General features: G+C 49.9%; 1 protein-coding gene and 1 long non-coding RNA gene across 3 annotated transcripts in view; one reads left to right on the forward strand and one right to left on the reverse strand.

Annotated features, from left to right (window-relative positions):
- Positions 1-22,531, forward strand: part of LOC136794072 (uncharacterized) — a 321,393-nt gene that overhangs the window by 141,789 nt on the left and 157,073 nt on the right. The gene's annotated exons all lie outside the window — the stretch shown is intronic.
- LOC131763714 (Golgi-associated RAB2 interactor protein 4-like) lies at positions 17,319-19,148 on the reverse strand. The gene is made up of 2 exons (XM_059076209.2): positions 18,155-19,148; positions 17,319-17,326 (listed from the first exon to the last, which is right to left on the reverse strand). Exons 1-2 carry the CDS (start codon positions 19,146-19,148, stop codon positions 17,319-17,321), a joined length of 1,002 nt encoding a protein of 333 aa, XP_058932192.2.

Raw genomic sequence — 22,531 nt, forward strand, 5'->3', positions numbered from 1 at the left:
ACTCAGGAACCCAGCTGAAGTTGTCTCTCTGCCCTCACATACCCCTCACACACTCAGATTTCCTCCTCAGAGCCTCTTCCTTGCCCAGGTGGAGCCATGGATGTGTGTGACAGCTCAGTTTCCATCTACCCACCAAATCCAACCTTCTCAATGACCCCATGAAGGCCTGCTTTCTTCAAAGACTCCTTTCCTGACTGTCCTGCCCCTCCTAGACCTCGCACCCCAAACTCACTCTCTCCCCTACCATCGTTAAGGCAAGGCGTTTATTTCCCTCCAATCAGACACAGTGCTTCTTTCCTTGGTGATCTCTTTTACCTGGCTTAAAGGCCACCTCTGGTGTTTACTCAGCGTGATTTCCCCGGACTACAGATATGATGTGTGTAGCAAATAGAAGGGGTGGGAGGCTAAAGGTAGTCGTTACCATCCATGTATGACATTCCTTCCAGCTTTTTTCTTTCCCAGTTCGTTCGTTCACTCGTTCATTCATTCATCAGTCAGAGCTTGCTCATTTGTCATGTGTCAGGTGCTATGAAAGATAAAGGGCATGAAAGAAAATGGATAAGACATGGTCTCTGCTCTCACGAAGCTCAGAGTCTAGTAGGGCAGGACAGTTACACAAGCAGATAGTAGTGAGTGCAATGCTGAAGCATTACGGGAGCAGTGTGGAGAAGCACTGAACCTGGGTGGGGATGAAGCTGAATTGCAAAGGATGAGGAGGCATTGGCCGGGAAAGGTGGGGTGGGGGACTGGAGATCAAGAGACCGTGGTCTCCCAGGGAGAGGGGACTGCACAAATAAGAGCCTGGAGGCCAAAAGGCACCAGGTGTGTGTTGGGAACTAAAGGTAGTTTAGAGTTGCTGGACCTTAAGGCAGGAAGTGGTGAGCGCTGAGGCCAGAGTTGCTACACACCCAGGGTGTCATCATACTGTAGTCAGTGCCGATGGATCCCCCTGCTCGGGACAGTTTTTGTGACCTTAGACCATGGCCCTGAATGGGTCCCAGAGGCAGGTAAGGGCTGAGCTTGGTGGGCGTTACAATTTGAAAAGGGCCAAAGGACATGAACTTCAGCCTCATGCTAGCCCAGCTCCCTGGGCCTCACCGTATGTATCCTTCCAGACACCCACCCTCTGGCTCTCACTGTTGTGGCCTCTCCCGTTGCGGAGCACAGGCTCCGGACGCGCAGGCTCAGCGGCCATGGCTCACGGGCCCAGCCGCTCCGCGGCATGTGGGATCTTCCCGGACCGGGGCCCGAACCCGCGTCCCCTGAATCGGCAGGCGGACTCTCAACCACTGCGCCACCAGGGAAGGCCAAGTCCCTCTTTTAACAAAGAAAGACATGGAAGCCTGGAAAAGGGGTTGCCGGCGGTCACACCGCCAGTTAATGGCAAAATCTGCCCATCTGTTCTTCCCTGAAACCCAGCTCCCTACTGGCTGAGTGGACAACACACCCAGCATCCACCCCCTCCTCCCAGCTTCTCTGGGTATTTTCTTTCAGGCTTTCGGGTGTGCCTGAGGCTAATTTACTTAAACCTCTCCTCCAACAGTTACTGTTTGGTGGGGGTGGGACCTGGGGTTGCACAGTAAGGCCGGAGGAGAGGTTTGTGGGAAATGCACTTCCTTACTCTAATGAGGACGTTTCCAGAAGTCCCCTCTGGTTGTGGGGCAGGGGCTGGGCACAACACAGGGTGGAAACTGTCGGAGGAGGTTCGGAAGAAGGAGGCCCCTGGGAGACAGACACAGATGTGAGGTAGGAGGGCCCCCCCACGTAACCTCTCGGTCAGGTGTGCTGGCGTAGCCTGGTGTGTGGTCTTGAGGAGAGCACAGAGAGCGGACACCAAACAGAAGGACATCTTGTCCTGTGGCCCTCCCCTTGGTAGTGCCCTCTGGGGGTTAGGGGCGGGGAGGGCAGCATACCAGGAATTATGGGAAGTGATCAGGAGGAGCGGCTGGCTTGCCGCGATGCTAGGGGTGATGCCTGGAAGCCCCTGGTGCATGTGCGGCAGTAGGACGGGGTCACACGTGTATCCGTTCTGTAGATGATCGCCTGCAGGTGTTCACTGTATCCTCGTCCCCTCCCCTTGATGTTGGTCTGTGCTGTGACTTGTTTTGGCCAAAGGAATGGAGCATAACATTAGCAGAAGCTGTAAATGTGCTCGTGTGGTTGAGCTTCACCCTGACACACAGAGCACGTCCTTAGTGTCCACTAGTCCCAGAATTCAGAGACGCGTGGGGCAGATGTGAACATGACCCGCGGTCTGAAGCAGAGCCACCGCAGCCCACTTGCAGGCCTTTGAATGAGAGAGAAATAAACATCACCATCTGAGAGTTTGAGGCTGGCCAAGAGCAAATCCTAGAATACAGGTTCCTTTGCGAGTGACAGAAAGTACAAATGAATTGTGCCGTAAATCAAAAAGGTTTTATTTTCTCACATCGAATGTCCAGAGGTAGGCCATCCAGGGAGTTGTCCAGAGCCAAGATCCTACTAGCTTTCTGGTTCCTCAGAAGCTGTGGCCCTCAGCTTCGTGGTCAAAAGTGATGTGGATGCTCAAGGTGCAACCATCGTGTCCACACTCCAGCCAGGAGGAAGGAGGAAGGAGGGGGAGAAGAGCATACCCATCTCTCTAAAGAGACTTCCCAGAAGTTTTTGCACACCAGAAGTCATTTTCAAAGTATTTACAACATGGATTTCAATTAATCAGAATGGATGCCCTCTGTCAACGACAGGTACATGGGTATCTGTACTTGTGGGTTGTCCTGATCACATCTTTCCACGTACAAATCTCATTGGCCACAGCTCAGTTGCGTGACCACACCTGGCTTCAAGGAACACTGGGAAATGTAGTCTTTATTCCAGACGGCCATGGGCACACTTAGCTACTATCAAAGAAGGAGAGGACCTTTACAGTGGGACAGCTAGCATCTCTGCCACACTATGGAAAGTACTTAAAGCTCTCAGTACAGGTCCACAAACCCTTGCCACAATTTGAAAGACAATTTTTCTGAAAACAAGTATTTTTCAGAAATCATTAGATGGCAAAACTTGACCCGAAGTGTGTGTTTATCCCTCTTGGGAATATTCGTATATTTGCTGCAGAAATATAACGTTTGATCATGAGGTGCTGCCCTGGATCCCTCTAGGGTATTTGTATGTGTGTGTGAGATACACACGCAAGTACAGTATTTCCTGTAAAATCTTTTAAAAGTCTGAATTTGAAACCCATTTGGCTCAGGGGTTTGGATAGAGTGATCATACATCCCAGTTTGCTTGGGATATTCTGGTTTGCCCTTGTCCTGGTGACATTATTAATAGCTCTCCCAACTTTCACTTTCACAATTGCTCAGTTTGGATGATACATTTATAGGGTCAACCTATGGATAAGAGACTGTGAACCTGTACAAACTAAGCTCTCAGTTAAGGGCAGCTGTTATTACTGTTCCCCAGCAGAGCTCCTGTAGTGCCTATTGATATATACAGATATGCTAAAATGTTTCTTCAAGTAACCATTCAGTTCCTCAGGGCTAAACGGTACCCTCCTGCCGGTTTTGTCTCCATTCTTCATGAATTGGCTTCCAAGATAGTGTGGCAGTCAGTTTCATCCCAGCCACGTCTCAGAGAGCACAGGCTTGGAAGCAATGAACACTAAAATCAAGGCAGTTTTACTGAGTCAGGAACATGACTAGCAAATTCTGAACCTTGGCAGACTTTTCTCTCTTCATTCCTGGCGAATTTAAAAAATAGGTCTGGAGATGCCTGTGGATGCAGCAGAATTCCACAGGCATGATACCCTCTTCGCACCTGAGCAGAGATGTAAGGGAAACAAACAGCTGAGTCAAAAGGCCTTTTCTTGCTTTCGTTAATTGTCCTCTGGGTCTCATGGCCAGGATCCCAGCTGTGAGCAGGGCCGGCCCTGGACAAACCCATAGAAGGCCCCCTTGTGTTCTCTTCCCCTCTGCTCCCTTGGCATCCATGTACCCTCTTAGCTTTCCCACCGCGAGGTGCAGAGAAGTGGATCCCAAACTTGGCTGGTCTTCAGTCAGGCCTGGGGTGTGTGCGAAGAGAGATTGCTGAGGCCTGCCCCAGGTCAGTGATTTGGGAGTCTGGCGCCAAGCCCAGGAATCTGTGTTTTAACTATTCCCCTGGTGATTCTGAAGAGCAGCCCAGTTTAAGAAAACACTGCCATGGTGCAATGAGCAAGGACTTTGGAATCAGACGAAGCGGAGTTCAAGTTTAACTTCTGTCACTGTGGCCTGGGGCTGTTTCTAAGCTTCTCTGAGTCTCAGTCTGCCCATCTGTAAAATGTGAAACTTCAGGAATATAATGTATTTTATTTTATTTTTAAAAGAATTAAAAACTCTCCTTTGAATATATAGTTACATTGCATTTTTTAATGCTCAGTGTTTTTATTGTGTTCACGCATGTGGGATCTTAGTTCCCTGACCAGGGATCCAACCCACGCCCTCTGCAGTGGAAGTGTGGAGTCTTAACCACTGGACCGTCAGGGAGGTCCCAATGTATTTTAAATTTAAAAAATTGTTTTTCAGATTGAAAGTCTATTCTTCTTCTCAAACATAAAATCAGACACTCCCCAGGTAGCCCATTAACACACTGGGAGAACCAAGGAGAATCTCATTGCTGAAAAGAACAGGCGTAGGCTTGCCTCCCACCTTATCCTCTGCTCCCCTCCCATCCGGGACAGCAAAGGGCAGAGTTCATGACCTCAGGGTGACAACAAAAGCAGATTTGTCTATGCTTGGCAGGTAGTGTGCAGTCAACAAATATTTGTCGATTGCTTGCTTGATTTTATGTTTTTGTTTACCCAATTTCCTCTAAAATCTTGAGGAATCTAATTCTTGTTTGTGGGAGAGGCATGGTGGGAGAGAGGTGAACTGTGGGATTAGATAATATTTTATAGATGGGCTTTTATATTTCTGCTGTATTTGTGTCAATACATCTCAATGAGAGAGGATGGTCTTTAGAGTCTGATGGATTTGGTGTCAGATCTTGCCTTCACCATGCGGTCAGGACAAACGACTCTTTTTTTTTTTAAATTTATTTATTTTATTTGTTTATTTTTGGCTGCACCGTGTCTTCATGGCTGTGCACAAGCTCTTTCTAGTTGTGGTGAGCAGGGACTACTCTTGGTTGCAGTGCGTGGGCTTCTCATTGTGGTGGCTTCTCTTGTTGTGGAGCATGGGCTTTAGGCGTGCGGGCTTCAGTAGTTGTGGCAGGCGGGCTCTAGAGCACAGGCTCAGTAGTTGTGGTGCACGGCCTTAGTTGCTCCGCGGCATGTGAGATCTTCCCGGACCAGGGCTCGAACCCGTGTCTCCTGCTTTGGCAGCCGGATTCTTAACCACTGCGTCACCAGGGAAGCCCCAAACTAAACTCTTAGTGGATTAACACGGTGAAGGTTTACCTCATCCAAGTCACAGTCCAGTGCAGGGAGCAGAGGACAAGGTGAAGGGTGCTCTGTTCCATGTAGTCACTCAGGGAGCAAGCTCCTCCCATCTTTTTGGCTTCCTGGTACCCTGGGTCATCCAGATAGCGATGGGAAAGGGCATGATGTACCAAGGATTTAAGGACTAGGACCGGAAGTGGCAAAATCACTTCTGTCCCTATTTCACTGGCAGAATTCAGTGATGCGGTCAGCCTAATAGCAAGAGGACCAGGAAATATAGTTTAAGACGTGCCTAGAAAGAAAAGGAGAAAGTGGATAGTAATGAGCAGTAGAAGGTTCTGCCAGAACCATTCATCAGCTCTGTGACCTTGGGCAAATGCCTTTAACTCTTAGCCTTAGTTTCCTCATCTGTACGATGGGAATGATACACATCTATTGGGCTAGTTATAAGACTTAAAAGAGATATATTACATGCTTGATACACAGTGTGCCCTTGCCTTTTACATACACAGAAGAGCATGTTTTCTTTCCTCTGAGTAGCCCCAAATACTGACTAGTTGAAAGTTTTGGCCTTCAATAAACTTTCCACCAAGCTAGGGGAACACAGATGAGAACACAGCTCCTGTCCCCTGAAGTGGAGGGTTCAGTTTGGATCATCTCCTTTAAGCGAAGCAGTGAGGCGGTCCCTGAATCTTGGGGGAGTTTGTCTTCAGGTGTTTTCATGACATGTGTTAAGGGTTTGCCGGTGTATTACCTTAAAAACGAGAAACGGGCTTCCCTGGTGGCGCAGTGGTTGAGAGTCCGGCTGCCGATGCTGGGGACGTGGGTTCGTACACCGGTCCGGGAAGGTCCCACATGCCGCGGAGCGGCTGGGCCCGTGGGCCATGGCCGCTGAGCCTGCGCGTCCGAAACCTGTGCTCCACAACGGGAGAGGCCACAACAGTGAGAGGCCCGTGTACTGCAAAAAATAAAAAACAAACAAACAAAAAAAACCCAGAAGCATCTGTACTCTAGTTACCTGAAGGAAAGAACCAGAAGACAATGACTTCCATGGCAGCACCAAGCAATTATGTTAATACAAGTAAAAACATTCTGATGACGCTTGGTAGTCTGTTGGAAAGATTTTGGAAAAAGTATTTTCTTCTCTTGAAATCTTTAAGCAAAGGTCAGTTTGTGCCTTTTGGAGTTAGTCAGCACCTCCCAGCCTAGGGGCAGAAGAACGGAAGCTGTTTCTTCTGTGGCCAGCTTCTTCTCTCCTGTCCTTTCTTGGAATGGTCCTCCTGCAAATGAGACGCCTAAGGCTTCGTGCCTGAGTTGACCTACCCCAGAGCTATCCTCTGAGGTCTTCTTTATTGGAACATCCAGACTGCTGCCTAACCACTCTGGCCAGGTTGCAGAACATTCTGTGTACTTGACCAGCCATACCCAGTGAGGACAAGTAGAAGGGGGTGGATGTAGGAGATGCAAGAAGAGGGGAGAATAGCAGAGCGTTGTCATGGGGAGTGGGACATAAATAATGCCTTGTTTCAGAGATGCAGTAATGCCCTGGGTGCTCTGCCCTCCACTGTGTACCCCGTTGGGAGGTATTGGCAGGGCATGGGGCGTAACCAGAGCTCAGAGCCAGGAGAGGAGAAGGGGGGAGGGCTTGGCAGCCAGATGCTTTCTCTTCCTCTGACTTTTGCTGGGTCACTTACTAATGACAGGGAAGCCAGACTGTGCTTCTTTTCTCCGAATGACTTCCAGCCACATCCCTCCCCAAACTCCAACTGGAGGCCACTCTATTTTTAAATTTCTCTTCGGAAGTAGATTCCAGAATTTCCCTAAGTCTTCCCGTCAGGGGAGCTGCTGATCTCCAGTAAATCCAGGGTCACATAGCTTTCTATACTCATTTGCCTTCAGTTTGCATAAATTAGCATGCCGCCAAAAGCAAGCAACCCCGGGAATTAACACAAAAGGACTCAGCTTTTGTGCCCCAGGGAGGTGATGAGGGAGGCAGCGTCATCCCCAGAGAGAGCGGCAGCCCTGACTTGTTGGCAGGAGGTTCCGTCGTCCCCTTGGCCTGCAGGTCCTCAGCGTGGGCTGGTGGGAGGAGGCATCCTCAGATCTGAGTAAACGTCAGAAGGGAGGGAAGCTGGAGGCAGGGGTGGGAGCAGATGTGGAAGGTCCCAGTGAGACGGAGTGCCGTTCCAGTGGAGACGGAGACAGCCCGTGGGGCGGGGACAAAGGGAAGAGGGGAGAAGGAGCAAGAGTGGGTGGGTAAGTAGAGGCAAGTTGGTGGCGAGCACTACATGGCCAGTTAGGAGGGCACACGGTGGACATTTGTTAGCTCGCGAGCTCACGGTCCGAGAGAGCGTGTGGCCAGGCGGGTTTCCCAGGAGCCATTTCCATCCTCTCTCGCCAGGCGGGTGTTAGACTGGGTTTTCTCGCTGGGGTCTGGAAAGTCATCCCTTGGGTCTCTGAGGTGTCCCAGCCTGAAAGTGCAGATGACAGATTTTAAGGTGGTTCCAGATGAGACAGGTGACAGCAGGACAGGACTCTGGGTTGTTTTCCCAGAAGGAGGAGCAAGCTACCCCGTCCGCCAACACCGCTCATTTCCCCGGTGGCCGCGACACTCTTGAACCTGAGTGAAGGGCGCTGCCTGGCATAGGAGCAGAGGGAGGTGGAGCGGCCCTCACAGCCCGGGGAGGCTGGCACCTGATGCAGTGCCCACTGTCCTAGGTAACACACCTGTCTCTAAGCCACGGAGTTTACTGACTGCTGGCTGTAGGCTGGCCACTCTCCATAGTGCAGGGTCTGATACCTTCTAAGACCATGCACTCCGTGGAGTCAGCCCGTGGTACGGTCAGTAGTGTGGACTTGGGTGTCAGACCCCTTGGGGTTTAATCCTGGCTCCACCACTGGGGATCTTGGGTAAGGTATGTGAACACATCTGTGCCTCAGCTTCTTCATCTGTAAAATGGGAATAACACTGACTACTTCATAGAGCTGTGGAGAAAGAACTAAACACAATAATCCCTATAGAAGTCTTAGAACAGCAGCTGTGTGAGAGGAAGGGCTCAATCGATACAAACATTATCATATGCGGCAGCCCCAAATAAGATGCAGTGAAAACGATTGCAGAACTTGGAGAGAAACACGGGGTGGGCTGCTAATTTCTTGGCCCCGTGCCCAGTGTGGCAGCTGCTCATACAATTTCTACCCAAGCTGATGCAGCCACAGCACCAGACCGTGTGGACAAGGGCCAGTCATGGGCTCTGGCCAACCACAGGCTAGGAAATAACACTGTTAGCTGATGATGGTTCCTTGTTATTTCCCCCTCCCTCCAGCAGGGGAGTATGAAGGAAAAGAAATGGCTCCTGTGTTCGTTTGGCTGGAGAAAGGGACCCCAGCGAGAAAGAAAGGTATGGGACCCTTCGTGACTTGTTTCTACCACTCCCAATAGAGGGCCCCTAGGGAGGGCCTGGCATCGTGGGCAAGAAGGGACTGAACATTATGAATGGTCTCTCTCCATGTCCTGGGCCTCCCATCACTTAGAGCTGGCAGAGGGCTGCTGGAATGAGGGGAGCAGGGACTGTGGAAGGTCACCGTTGTGCCTGGATGCAGGAGAATGACGGATGGACTCGTGACTGTAGGTCTTTATAACAAACATTCATAGAGCCTCTAATATGTGTGCTGCACCTGGGGACTCAGAAACTGTAAGACATGGCCACTCCCCTAAAGGAGGTTACAGGCTGTACTAGTTGAAAAGAATTACTTCAATCCCTTCTTCTCAACACAGCCCTTCACAGGTGCCACTTCTCCCTCTGTCCTGGGCACTTAGACAGCCTTGGGGACTCTCACCGTTGGCCTAAGGTGACTTCCCTGACAGCACACCTGTGTCCCACTCTCAGCTTATCACCGACTTGCAGAAGTGCTCTCTGCCCGAAAGCACTGGGCTGGCGGATTACAAAGAGTTCTGAGAGGCTTCTTAACAGGCTGTTCTCCACATCATTACTACTCAGATCCCAGAGCAACGTGCCAGCCGCCTGCTTTTTCTCCAGCCCATGCTCTTCCCTCAAGATCAAGCTGCTGGGAATTCCCTGGTGGTCCAGTGGTTGGGACTCCGTGCTTCCACTGCAGGGGGCAAGGGTTCAGTCCCTGGCTGGGGAACTAGGATCGCACATGCCTCGAGGCACGGCCAAAAAAAAAAAAAAACCTACGGCTCCTGATGCTATGGGATGTCTGATAGCCCAGCCTGGGCTCCCTACTCTGGGCCCCATAGTCCGCTTGCTTGAAGTGAACGGAGGAAATAGACTGTAATGTAACAGAGTTGTTGTCTCTTGGACCTGGCCTTAAGAGTTGTGTCTTCGGGGCTTCCCTGGTGGCGCAGTGGTTGAGAGTCCGCCTGCCGATGCAGGGGACACGGGTTCGTGCCCTGGTCCGGGAGGATCCCACATGCCGCAGAGCCGCTGGGCCCGTGAGCCATGGCCGCTGGGCCTGTGCGTCCGGAGCCTGTGCTCCGCAACGGGAGAGGCCACAGTAGTGAGAGACCCGTGTACTGCAAAAAAAAAAAAAAAAAAAAAAAAAGAGTTGTGTCTTCTTGTTTTACATCACCTCCAATTTATCCTCAGCCTGACTTCAGTCATCACCAGCCTAAGTTAAATCCTGGATGCCCAGAAAATTTCAAAACTGGCTGCTAGTTGATTCTTGAATTCAGGGAATTCTTGGACTTTGGGATCAAAAGAAGCTACTTGTGTCTGGAGTACAAGGAGGTGGTTGGAGGGGGGCTGGTTATATGGATCCCAACTTGCCGTATCTGTGTTCCCCCCTCCCCCCATCCATCTCTGAAGGCCAAGACCCAGGCCAGGGCTGGGACAGGCCTCTCTGGGCACAGAAACCTGCCAGCATTGATTTCGCTCCTGAACCAAGAGGCCAAAAGGACATTGTGATGGTGAGGCAATGAACGTGAAACAGAAACGAGTGGCTTTAGTTTCAGGAAGTCCAAAGTGGAAAGCAAGTGTTGACATTCTTTAAGACCCACTGTAGGCTGTATTTTGTGCTGCGCTAGCCAGAAGTCTGCTACTTACTTGAAGTAGGACCTTGGGAAAATCCCCTTCCTCTCTAGGCCTCAACTTCCTCATCTGTAAAGTGCATGTGGGATTAGTCAAGATCCTTCTGTGCCTGACCTGATATGGTTCTAGGTGTTCCAGTAATCTGTCACTCAGAGGACAAAGAGCCTGAAGGTATGTGGGGAGAGATGGGGAGGAAGGGACTAAGAAAGGTTCAGTGGGAGTCCCTGTGAGTTTAGCTAACTGATAGCGGAGAGGAAGAGAGGGGAGTAAAAACATAAAGCGAAAATGGGGAAAAGGGGAAAGCATTTAAGAGTGGGGACTAAGGGGGCCACCAGCATGACCTCAGCGCTCCTCGGGCACATCCGGGCCAGTTTACTTAGTTAGGATGGGGGGTAGGGTTGGGAAGTGGCAAACTGTATTTTCCAAAGAGGGCCACGATGATATTGCCACCCGCCATGTTCTTTGACATCGTGATCTTACCATTTCCTGTCAAGAGGTGGAGTCTCGTTCCTCTCCCTTCAAATCTGGCCTGGCCTTATGACTTGCTTGTAACCACAGAATGTGGTAGAAGTTATGCTGGGTGACTTCTGAGGCTCAGTCAGAAGCAGCTTCCACTTGGTTATCTTGGGTCACTGGATCTGAGGGAAGCCATCTGACTACCTGAGACCATCATGCTGGAGAGGCCACATGTAGGCATTCCCGTTGACAGTCCCAGCTGAGGCCCACGTACCAGCCGTTTCCCTCAAGGCACCAGATACGTGGAAGAAGCTCCTTTTGACTCTCCAGGCCAGCCTCGCTTGATACCACGAGGAGGAGAAGATTTACCCCGCTGAGTCCTACCCAGATTTCTCATGTAGAAGAATCTATAAAATATAAGAAAATGACTCTTGTTTTAAGCCACAAAGCTTTGGGGTAGTTTGTTATAAAGCAAAAGGTACCGGCACAGGATGGTAGGAGATGTTTAAAAATATGAGCTCCCTTGCAATGAAAAATCCTTAAAAATGTATAAACAAGACTTTAAAGATTTCAGAGATGTGTGAAATTTCAAAATTAATTTGGAAACCAACTTTAAATTTTGCCTATTAAGGACATTACAAACAAAACTACCGTTTTCTGTAGGTCACCATATTATATATTTGAAAATATATTTTTATCATGAAAAAGGGAGAAAAGTCACTATATCCCACCTGAATGGCTGAAAGGAAAGAGGTAAACAGTATCAAATGTTGGCAAAGATGTGGAACAACCAGGACTTTCATACATTCCTGGTGGGAATTATTATTTCCACAGTCATTTTGGAAGGAAAATAGCTTGGCAGTATAATCAGAAGCTGAACATATGCATATATTCAATAACATTCCTATGTATATGCCGAACAGAAGTTTATGTATATTTTTACCAACAGATCTGTATATAAATGTTCATAATAGCACTATTTTTATTTTTATTTTTATTTTTTTATTTTTTATTTTTTTTGCAGTACGCGGGCCTCTCAGTTCTGTGGCCTCTCCCGTTGAGGAGCACAGGCTCCGGACGCGCAGGCTCAGCGGCCATGGCTCACGGGCCCAGCCGCTCCGCGGCATGTGGGATCCTCCCAGACTGGGGCACGAACCTGTGTCCCCTGCATTGGCAGGCGGACTCTCAACCACTGTGCCACCAGGGAAGCCCAATAGCACTATTTTTAATAGCCCAAAGCTGGTAATAACTTAAATCAATAACAGAATAAGTTGTAGTATCATCACACAAAGGAATACTGGAGAGCAGTGAAAATAAATGGACGATCGCCAGGAAAGTCATGCACAAACCTCATAAATATGATGTTAAGGAAAAGAAACCCGAGTCAAAGAGTACATACTATGTGATTCCACTATGTAAAGTTGGGGTTTTTTTTGTTTTTTTTTTGTGGTACGCGGACCTCTCTCACTGTTGTGGCCTCTCCCGTTGCGGAGCACAGGGTCCGGACGCACAGGCTCAGTGGCCGTGGCTCACGGGCCCAGCCACTCGGTGGCATGTGGGATCTTCCCGGACCGGGGCACGAACCCATGTCCCCTGCATTGGCAGGTGGATTTTCAACCACTGCGCCACCAGGGAAGCCCTGTAAAGTTGAACAGCAAACAACATTCATCTGTGGTGTTGGAAGCTAGGGTAGTGGTTACCCTTGAGTGGCTGCAAGGGGGCCCTTCCAGAGTTGCAGGGATGTTCTGATTCTTCGCCAGGTGCTAGTTTTGTGGGGTTGCTTATCCCGTGAAATGTCATCGAGTGGTATGCTTACGATGGCACACTCTCCTGCATGAATGTTATAAATTGAGCATTGATCAACATTGGGGTTAGGAACCTCCCCACCCCCAGGTGAAAATCCCTATATAACTTTACAGTTGGCCCTCTGAATCCGCGGTTCCGCCTGTGCGGGTGCACCCAACCATGGACTGTGTAGTACTGTAGTATGTATTTAGTAAAAAAAAAAAATCCAAGTTTCAGTGGACTCGAGCAGTTCAAACTCGTGTTGTTTCAGGGTCAACTGCACTTCAGAATATAATGTTAACAGACAAGGAGGCAGGACATGATCTCAAGGCCAAGGATAGATGTTTAAAAAACTAATTTAGTTTTATGAAAAGCAATATATTTGTTCTTATTTTTCCCTTGAACCAGTGTATATTGCATTGTGGCAGGGTCCTGGGACTGTGAAAGTGTCAGTGGGAAAAGAAAAGAGGGGTGCCGTGGTGAGCATCAGCTGAAGCTGTGGGGAGCAGGCTAGCTGTCCAGGGAAGGCACTTCTCAGCAGCTCCTTGCTGCTGCATTCACAGTACCTGCAAACTGTATCATGTACATGCATGTGCCGATCTAGAAAGGTGTTTCCCAACCTTTCACAGGCTGTGGCACATGTGGAAAATGACATCATTGGAATGGCACACACTGGGGTACCAGATGGGGCTCCTGGCAGCCAAAGCCAAGTGGCCTGGTCCTCCAGGTGCTCCCACGATGAGGGGGGTAACAACCTCAGCACACCTGTGGGATAAGGTCCTCTTACAGAGAGTGTGGGAAGCCATGGGCCTCCATTATCCATTTCACATTCTCTGAACTGGCAAAGGGGAAGAGTCTAGGTTTCCATTGCCCTTCTGCTCTTGGAGAAACCAACTCTGCACACCCCTCGGCCCTGGGTTACAGGTCCCATTTGCAGTCATGAAGATCATGGGGTTCAGGGGAGTTGTGCGGCATTCTGGGTCTCTCCTCTATGCTGTGGCCTTACTTCTATTTCTAGCCTCATTTCCCACCGCACAGCCCGCTCTCTCTGCCGAGCACATTACACCCTGGGCACACTGCAGTTGTCTGTCATCTGTGAACATCTCCCAAGCCCTTCTCCCTCTCCATCACACCATTCCCTGTGCCAGAGCACTCAGCCCGCCATCCCTGTGCTAAGCCCTCCACTTCTCCGTGAAGCCTCTTTCTGTACACTGAGGCCACTACCACGCTGTGATTTGTATTATAGGCGCGCGCGCACGTGTGTGTGTGTGTGTGTGTGTGTGTGTGTGTGTGTATTGTATGTGAACATCCTCATGGTCCCGGATTCCCTATCTTGCCCACAGTAGGTGCTCAGCAGTTATTTCTCAAATGGCTTCCATGCTGCAGAGGGACCCTGGCACTAACTCCACCCCTGTTCTTGGCGGTGACTCATTGTCCCCTTGGGTTCGGATCCCCAGCCTCTCAGGGACCTTTCAGCCATTTCAAACTCTACCGCTCCACTGCCAGGGGCCTGGAGCCATGCCGCCTGGATGAGACACATCCTCATTGCCCAGACCCCCCCACCTCCCCTAGCTCACACCTTTGGGGTTGGCATTAGACTAATTGTGGTGTGACAAAGGGAAAGGGTCACGGTGACTCAGCCTCAGTGCTGACTCCCCTCATTCAAGCGCCAACCTGCAGTACCAGCATGTGGCCACAAGGGGCTCTCTGGGGCGACTCTTTGCCCAGGGGAGGAGGGCTCTCAGATAAACAAGGAACTTCTCAGGGGCTCTGCCCCTCTCCAAGTGCTGAAGCCCCACTGACCGCCTAGGCTGCCTTATCCTGATGTTTTACCCTTAGCCGTCTAGCAGCTGTTGTTTTCTATCTTAACACATTACTCCTTGCTTTCCCGTTGAGCCTCTTTTCTGGCCACCCACTCTACTGACCAATAGCCGCCACAGGGGCAAGTCACCTCCACCTCTGTCAGGTCTACTTCCTTTAGATGAGGGCCAGACCTACACCATGAGCTCCCCGTCTTTCAGGATGTGGGCTGGAAAATTGTCCTGTTCCATCTCTTCAACACCTCCCGACTCTGCCCCCTTCTGTCTCCCCAGTGCCACCCAGGTTCAGGGCTCCCCAACTCTGCCAGGATTAATGCAGTGGCTTCCTGGAGGACCCCGTGTCTCCAGACAGCCCCCTGCCCATCAACTCTCCACCCTGGAGCCAGAGGGATCTTACTCCCATCAGACGCTGGCCTTCAGTGGTTCCGCAAGTCCCATACACTCAAATAGTACCCCAGGCTCCCCAAGACCCAGCTGCCTGATTCTCCAGCCTCACGTCCCTCCTCTCTTGCCCTCCAACCAGTGGTACTGACATACCTGTAGTTGCTTAACACACCGTGACGTTTCAAGCCTTTGTAGTTTGCACGCGCTCTTTCCTGTGGCCTGATCATCTCCCACCCCTCCCCCACCTTTACCGTTGCTCCTCATACTTCCTTCACCTGGCTGAGCCCTATTCATCCTTAAAAGTGCCAATTCCCCTGTGAAGCCTTCCCTAACCCCAAAACCCCTCCTCTGAATAGATCCAGTCCCCAAACACACGTCTCTGATTGTATTTGTCACTCAGAGTTGTGATAATTACTCGTGCTGTCCTGTCTCCTCCACCATCCGTGTACCTCTATGCGGGACCGGGGTGGCACACTGTCTGAAAGTTGTTGCACTGAGGTAGCTCCCTCTCTGCACCATCACCTCCCACCCTGAGCAAGTCCTTTAAATGCTCTGAACTTCCGTTTGCTTATCTGCAAAATAGAAAGATGTGAGCATCGGAAGGGGGCACACACATTCAAGAACTTCATAAACGACTAAGGGCTATGCACATGGTTTTAACACTTTTTCTTCCTTCAGACTAGTGTTTAGCTGCACTTGCCTGTGTGGAAATCATAAGATCAAAGGAATGTGATGTGATCTTTTCGTAATTTCTCCACCTTGGGTCCAAGGAAAAGCTGGTGGAGAGTAAACCATTCATTGTGTCTCCCTGCAGCTCCTAGTCTTCTCGGAAGCTCTGGGTTAATCCTGGGGTCAGGAACCTTGTCTGGCCAGGGGCAACAGTGCCTATGTGTAGGTCTCGGGCTGTCTCGCTTTCTCATCAGTGCTCCCCACCAAGTGCCCTCCATTCCCTCCACCAACAGAAGAGACCTCTCCCCACCCTCCCGTGATGAGGTCTGTGGAAGTCACAAACTGAAGGTCCAATCGACAAGGATGCTCTGACCTAACAAATAATCTCACTCATGTGAGGGTTAAGGATTTGATTTTGGAGCCCCAAGAAGAAAAAAGTTCCTGAAGATTTGATATGGAAAAACCCTTCTGAGTAGGGCATTCCAAAGTTTAATTAGTGGCTGCAGGAGGACTGGACGCTGGGTGTTCCAGGAGTGGACGCTGGAATTCCAGGTGGGAGCCTGTTTATGGCTGCAGCGCGGGTCATGCCAGAGGCTAGAGGTAGAAGCCAGGGAGCCAGACGCAGCTCAGGGGTGGTCTGGATGCTCTCGAGAGAAGGCCAGCTAAGAGCTGTGAGCTCACTGAAGTCCGATAACCGGCTCCCAGCCCCCACCCCTCCCTCCGCTCAGTCTAGTAAAATTGATGCTCATCTCTGTAGTTTTGGAACATGATGGTAAGAATGCTGGTGCCTCGGGTTCTTGTGCCGGTCCTATCTCAGGCTTGTTTGCTTGCCTCCTTCCCGTGCCCCGGACAGGGCTTTGCCTAAAGAAGTGGGCTGGTGGATGACTGTTCTGCAAAGATCCCATGTGCGACTGGAGCAGGTTACCTTCTCTGAGCCTCAGTGTTCTTACCTGGAAAGTAGGCATATCGTTCCTTCTTTTCCTAATAACCAAACCAGCGTTCTTGTACTTTACCTTAAATAAATGTAATTTAAAGATGCCAAGCCTTTCTGACATCACTTTTGTGCATAAAGAAAAGTGAAAAAAAGAGAAAGGCATTGGCAATAACTCCATCACAACTGCCGCGGTGACCTTGCTGATTTCAGAGTTAGTAAAATGTGAAAAATACACCACTTGTGTACCTACCATCTTGCCTAAGAGATGGAGCGATTCCCAGCAGCACTAACAGCCTTGTGTCAACCTCCTTGACCTAGCCTTTCCACCCTAGAGAAAACTGTCCCGAATTTTGTGTTTACTCTTCCCTCATTTTTAGCTACAGTTGTTTTTAAAACATGTACCCTATGCAATACATTGTTTGGGCTTGTTTCAGAATGGGCTTGTTTCAGTATAGTTCCGTGAGTGGAATTGTATCCCATTCTTTTGATGTTTTTAAAAATCAGGAGAAGTTGATCTATGCTAATGTGTGTAGCTCATTTATTTTTGACTATTGAATATTGCACTCACTTCATATTCTGCTGTATTAATTCTGTTGATGGAAATTTGGGCTGTTTCCTGTGTTTTGCTGTTAAGTTATTTTTGCTATACACATTCTCACAGTTGTTCCTTAGAACATGTGTGTTTCTCCAGGGTATATACCTGGGAAGGGAACGGCTAAGTCTAGGTGAGAGTGCTTGCTGTTCTGATTGCTAGCCACTACTGCTGCCCTTATTTCTGTCCACTGAATAGCCCGAGGGGACATGCGTCCCTGTTCTTGCTTTGTTTACAGGCCTTCAGAGGGAATAAGCGTTTATAAAAAACAATACGGGCATAATGAAGGAGAGCTTCCCAGGCCATAGTCTGACTTTCCACCATGGCTGTGGGGGGGGGGGGGGCAAAGCCAGAAAGGAGTGGAGGCCAGATGGAGCACCGCTGTTGGCGCTGAGCATGTGTGTGAGGTGGGGCTGCGCTTGACTGGACACTGGGTCTCAGACTGTGGCGCAGCTGACCTCCCAGAATCCGCTGTGAGGCTCCGTCTGGGCTTCGGGACCTAGAAAGTCAGACAGAACACGGCATGCATTCTCAGATTTTTATTTCAATTTCCGTAGGAAGCTGCAATGGGCTCTCGAGGGGTATTTCCCTGAGCCCTGGTTCCCTTTGCAGCTCCCAGCTCTAGGTCCTTCAACGGTCGCTGGCTCCGTGGTCTCAGATGTCACACCACCAGTGATTTCCAGGCCCTGGCCACTCTCTGCTGTCTCTGTGATGGCCTCCATTCGGGTCCCTTCCACTGCCTTCGGCGGGATGCTCACATATTCCTCGCGTGAGGAGGCCACACTGTCTTTGTCGTAAGCTTGGCTCTGACATTCCTGAAGAAAGAGCCGATCCTGCTGAGTCTCTTGGTGATGGAACCTGAACTTGCTGTAGGTAAGCTCCTGCCCGATTTGTGCGAGGTCCTGGACTCGTTGGTGATGGGAGCACGGCTGATGGCTTTGTGAGCAGTGCCCTGCTTGTTGTCCCCCGGGCTGCCGTGGCCTTTCTCCTTTTGGTCGTCTCTAGTGGCTCTCCGGCTGCCTGAGCCCGGGCCGGCTGCTTTTTGGATGGTCTTGTTCCCCGCAGTGCCCCCAGTGGCTGTGTTGGTTTTACTTGCTCCTGGACCCTTGCTGGCTGTGGCTGCTATGGCCGTGCTCTGCTCTTCTGGGGCAGGAGACTTGATCTCTGCCACGCTCAAAGCACCCGCTGTGGTGCCGCCTGCCACCCCTGCTGTCTCCACCTTTGTCGTTGCCCGCGATGCTGACTCTTTGTCAAGCACTGTAGGTTTTGCTTTGGCAGTGGCCACATCGGACATGGTATCGGGCTTGTGGGAGTCCAGTTGGATCCCCTCCCCGCCAGCAAAAGCTGCAGACCCGACCGCGGCCACCTCAGAGGGCGTGTGGAGGCTCCTGATGCTCACCTGGTCCTCATCCCACTCTCCTTGGAAATCCTCCACTGCCGGGCTCCTCCCGTCCTCCTCCTCCTCCTCGAACAGAGTCCTGCAGATCATGTCCCTGGCTGGAACAGCGTAGGTGCGGCTGTGACCGTCCAATGGTGGTCGCAGGAGGTAAATCAGCTCTTCCCAGTAGGCGAAGAGGTCTTCCTGCGCGTCCAGAGGGGCACACAGCTGCAGGTAGAAGGAGCGGCCAGTGGCAAACTTCACGCGCAGCTGTCGTTTCTCACGGTCGTGCGTGGAGATCCTCACAAACTTCAAGGGAAGGAGCCTGGTGAGCTCTAAGGTCTTGGCAACCTTGTGGCTCTTCCCCTTGGTGGGCTGGCTGTGCTCAGCGTGCTGTTCACAGCCGGTGGCCCGTCGGGCCAGCAGCATGATGTCTGGGAGTGGGAGGACGGGGCTGGTGGATGCGATGCCCACGGTCACCGTGCAGACACAGTTGTGCATGTCAATCACGTGTCCCCTCTTCGTGATCTGGATAAAGTCGCTCTCGAATATCGGCGCGTACTTGAATATGTCGTATTCGCCGTTGTGCAGTTGCTGCTGCAGCTCCCCCATGGTGCTTTTGAACAGGCCCAGCCCGGTGCTGCTCTGGGCCGTGTGATACGGGAGCAGAGAGTCCCCACTCATGGCTGTCTTCGATCACTGCCAGGCAGCGTGGTTAAGGCGGGCCCCTGGCTCTTCCCTCCCTCGGCCTAATGGGCCGAAGAGCAGAGCGAGCTGCGGTGCTCCTGTGTCACGCAGGCGGCCTTATGGCAGGTCTTCCAAGCCCAGCCCACAGGCCCCCACCTTTGCCTCAGGGTCTCCCAGAGGCAGGGGTGTGGGTAGGGGCACCGATGGTCACAGCGGGGACTCTGTAGGGCGCCTGGACCCCAGGCTGAATCTCTTCAAGTGTGTAGAGAGGTATGGTAGGCTCCCCCTCGGCCTCAGCTCACTTCCGCTTCTGGGTTTTTATCTCCCCAAGCGGCTGTGAACGTCAGTCCTAGTGAGAGAAGTAACCACTTCTCGGCCTAAGGCCCTGGCACAGCCTATTTATCCTCTGATGCCCTTTGTGACCTATCAATGTCACATAGCCCTTTGCCTCATCCCCCAGCTGCCCGGCCCCGCCCGCCCAGTGCAGGGCCCCCATCCTCTCCCAAACGTGCCATTGCCCCCGCGGAGGACAGGCCCATCCTGCCAGCGACTGAGGTGGCTACTAGAATAAAAATGTCTTCAACTGGGAAAATTTTGTGTGGGTCCTTTTTCTTTTCCTCCCCCAGATTTAGCTACTGGATGAAATCTATAGGAATGTATGATGATGGGCTAAATTTGAACCATTTAAGCCCATGGTTTAATTGTATCGAATAACGTAGAGCTGGCGGTGGCGATCCTTAGTCTGTCCTTTCATAAAATCTCAGTAAACATCGATGGTAATTTTTAATAATAACATTAAAAATTGCTTCTCCTAGACACCATGCTGCGTTCTTCACATACAGTCGTAAGAAGCCACTGAGCTCGGTACTGTTAACTACTTTTCCCAGTTTTCAGGTGAATAAATTGAGGTTGTATCTCCTGTTTAAATTCCCAGAGCTAATGGTAGCAGAGGCACTATTTGAATGTAGGTCTACCTGATTCTAAAGCCTTTGTTCTGAACCACTACAGTACTTAGCCTCACAAAGAAAGCTTGGCCCAGCCAAGTGTTTTCAAACTGGACTGATTTAACTACCTTTAAGAAGACCTATCTGCTTCATTATTAGAAGTTGCATAATTAATTCTATGTGTGTATATATGTTCTGGAGAGAACCCAAGATAGCAATTGGGCTGATGTGGGGATTAAATTATCCAGTGGATCACTCAGATCCTCCCTTCGTTTATGCTTGTGCAAACAGCCTGTGTGTGGAAACCTAGTTATTCTTATGACATGTCCTCCCCCAGTGAAATGGGGGGTGAGTAGCGCGAGCTGTAAGCTTTGATTCCAAGAGCCTGCCAGATGCTGTCCTGTAGTAACCTCCCTACCAGGCAGAAGTTGTTTGGAAGCCTTGACACCTGTGGGGAGCATGTACCATTAGACATCCTGCCTCATTGCCACTCCCACGGAGCTAGTCACAGAATAAGTGATTTCTAAATTGTGACTTGAAAGTTCTGAGAAAAGCCCTTGCTCCCAATTCTCATATCTCCAGTTTGATGTTATGCTTGAAATCCCACCATAGAGATTCATTCCTTGAGGATAAAGCCTATCTTTCTGTTAAAATACACACACCTGTCCCTCAACAGGTGACCGGATAAGCAAACTGTGGTCTTTCCATACAGTGGAATATTATTCAGCCATAAAAAGTAATGAAGTACTGATATATGTTACAACATGGATGAACTTTGAAAACATTCTACTCAGTGAAAGAAGCCACATATTGTATGATTCTATTTATAGGAAATACCCAGAAGAGGCAAATCCATAGAGACAGATATTAGATTAGTGGTTGCCTAGGGCTGGAGGGAGCAGAGAATGGGGAGTACAGGATTTCCTTTTGTGGTGATGAAAAATTCTGGAACTAGATAGTGGTGATGGTTACACAGTATTGTGAATGTACTGAATGCCACTGAATTGTACACTCTAAAATTACAGTGGTGAATTTTATCACAATCACACACACACACACACACACACACACACTCTTAGAACCTTTATAGTTAAAAAACATAGCTTTCAGCTTTAGAGAGGTCACCTGTGTGACCTTGGGCATGCTATCTACCTCTCCACTTTATCTGTAAAATGGGGATAATAACAGTTGCCGGTGAGGATTAAATGAGATAATGCATGTAAAGTATTGAGCGTATTGTCTCACTCAATAAATGTCAGCTGTTATTGGCATTAGTTCAACTGGCCCTTTAAGCTTCAGTGTGAATTCCTTCCTGACAGCAGTTTTCGGTAAGACAATAGAGAAGCTTCTGGGGTTAGAGCCACCATGAGAACTCAGAAGGATCCTCATTGGACAAACCTGGCCTCTGAGGTTTTTTCTCAGGCAAATCCATGAAAACAGTTTACTCCACGGAGAAACTGCTTGAACACAGCCAAAGAGTATGGGATGTGGAAGAGAGGAAAAGCTTGGTATGGGTTTGGGTTTCAGGGTTTCTTCAAAGCCCGTGGGAGAAATTCGGATAAAGAGGGGAAATAGCATTTTAGCTCCTGGCAAAAAGTGGAAGTTTCAACTCCAGGACCCCTGTCCTGGGCCAGAACCCTTTACAGCTCTTTATTCTAAAGTAGGTATCAGGCCAGATCTCAGGGAAAGGCCAGGGGACGGCATGAGGGCAGGAGACAGGAGGGAGAGTGGGCTCTCCATGCCTTGCCAGTGTGACATCACAACCCCAGCAGGTGGTGGCCCAAGGAAAAGACCTTGTCAAACCAGGTGTCTGACTCTGGCAGAGATCCCATCCGAGTTTATTCTTTCAGAGCCCCCAGTTTCCCTCTCTGTCGAACATGAAACTAGATGAACTAAGCAAATTGATGGTAAATACTTATTAATCCTTTTTTTTAAAGTATGGAAACATAAACTTGGTTACAGAAAACAAAACTATTTTAATGCATTTGTTAAGAGAACTTACAGTTCCACTGATGATTTACATGCATTTCTCAGATCAGTTTTTCTTGCCATTGCCACTTCCTCCTTCCTTCCTCTCTAATTCATTGTTGTCCATGGCAGCTTTAAAACTGTCTTAAGTTTCATAACGGCTGATTGGTGGCTCATCCAGAAGGTAAATGCAAGGAAATTCATCCCTCTCCACCAAGACAAGGAAAATAGATTATCTCCTGAAAGAAGTGGTAAATGGTACTTCCCCCAGATGCTCTGTGCAGGTTAGGAACTGCCCCTGATACGTAGTTAAAGCAGCAAAATTAGGATGCCTGTGTCACAGGTGATAGTTTAAAGGAACTATACATTAGTTCAAAGGAGCAGGCATGCTTCATGTGCATGAACATTCAAGGAAGTGAGGATCTCTCTGAAAAATGGCATTGGTGGCAAGTAGCCAATTTTTATTCC

Source organism: Kogia breviceps, chromosome 1 (genome assembly GCF_026419965.1).
Source record: "Kogia breviceps isolate mKogBre1 chromosome 1, mKogBre1 haplotype 1, whole genome shotgun sequence".
In the NCBI taxonomy this organism is placed as follows: Eukaryota; Metazoa; Chordata; class Mammalia; order Artiodactyla; family Physeteridae; genus Kogia; species Kogia breviceps.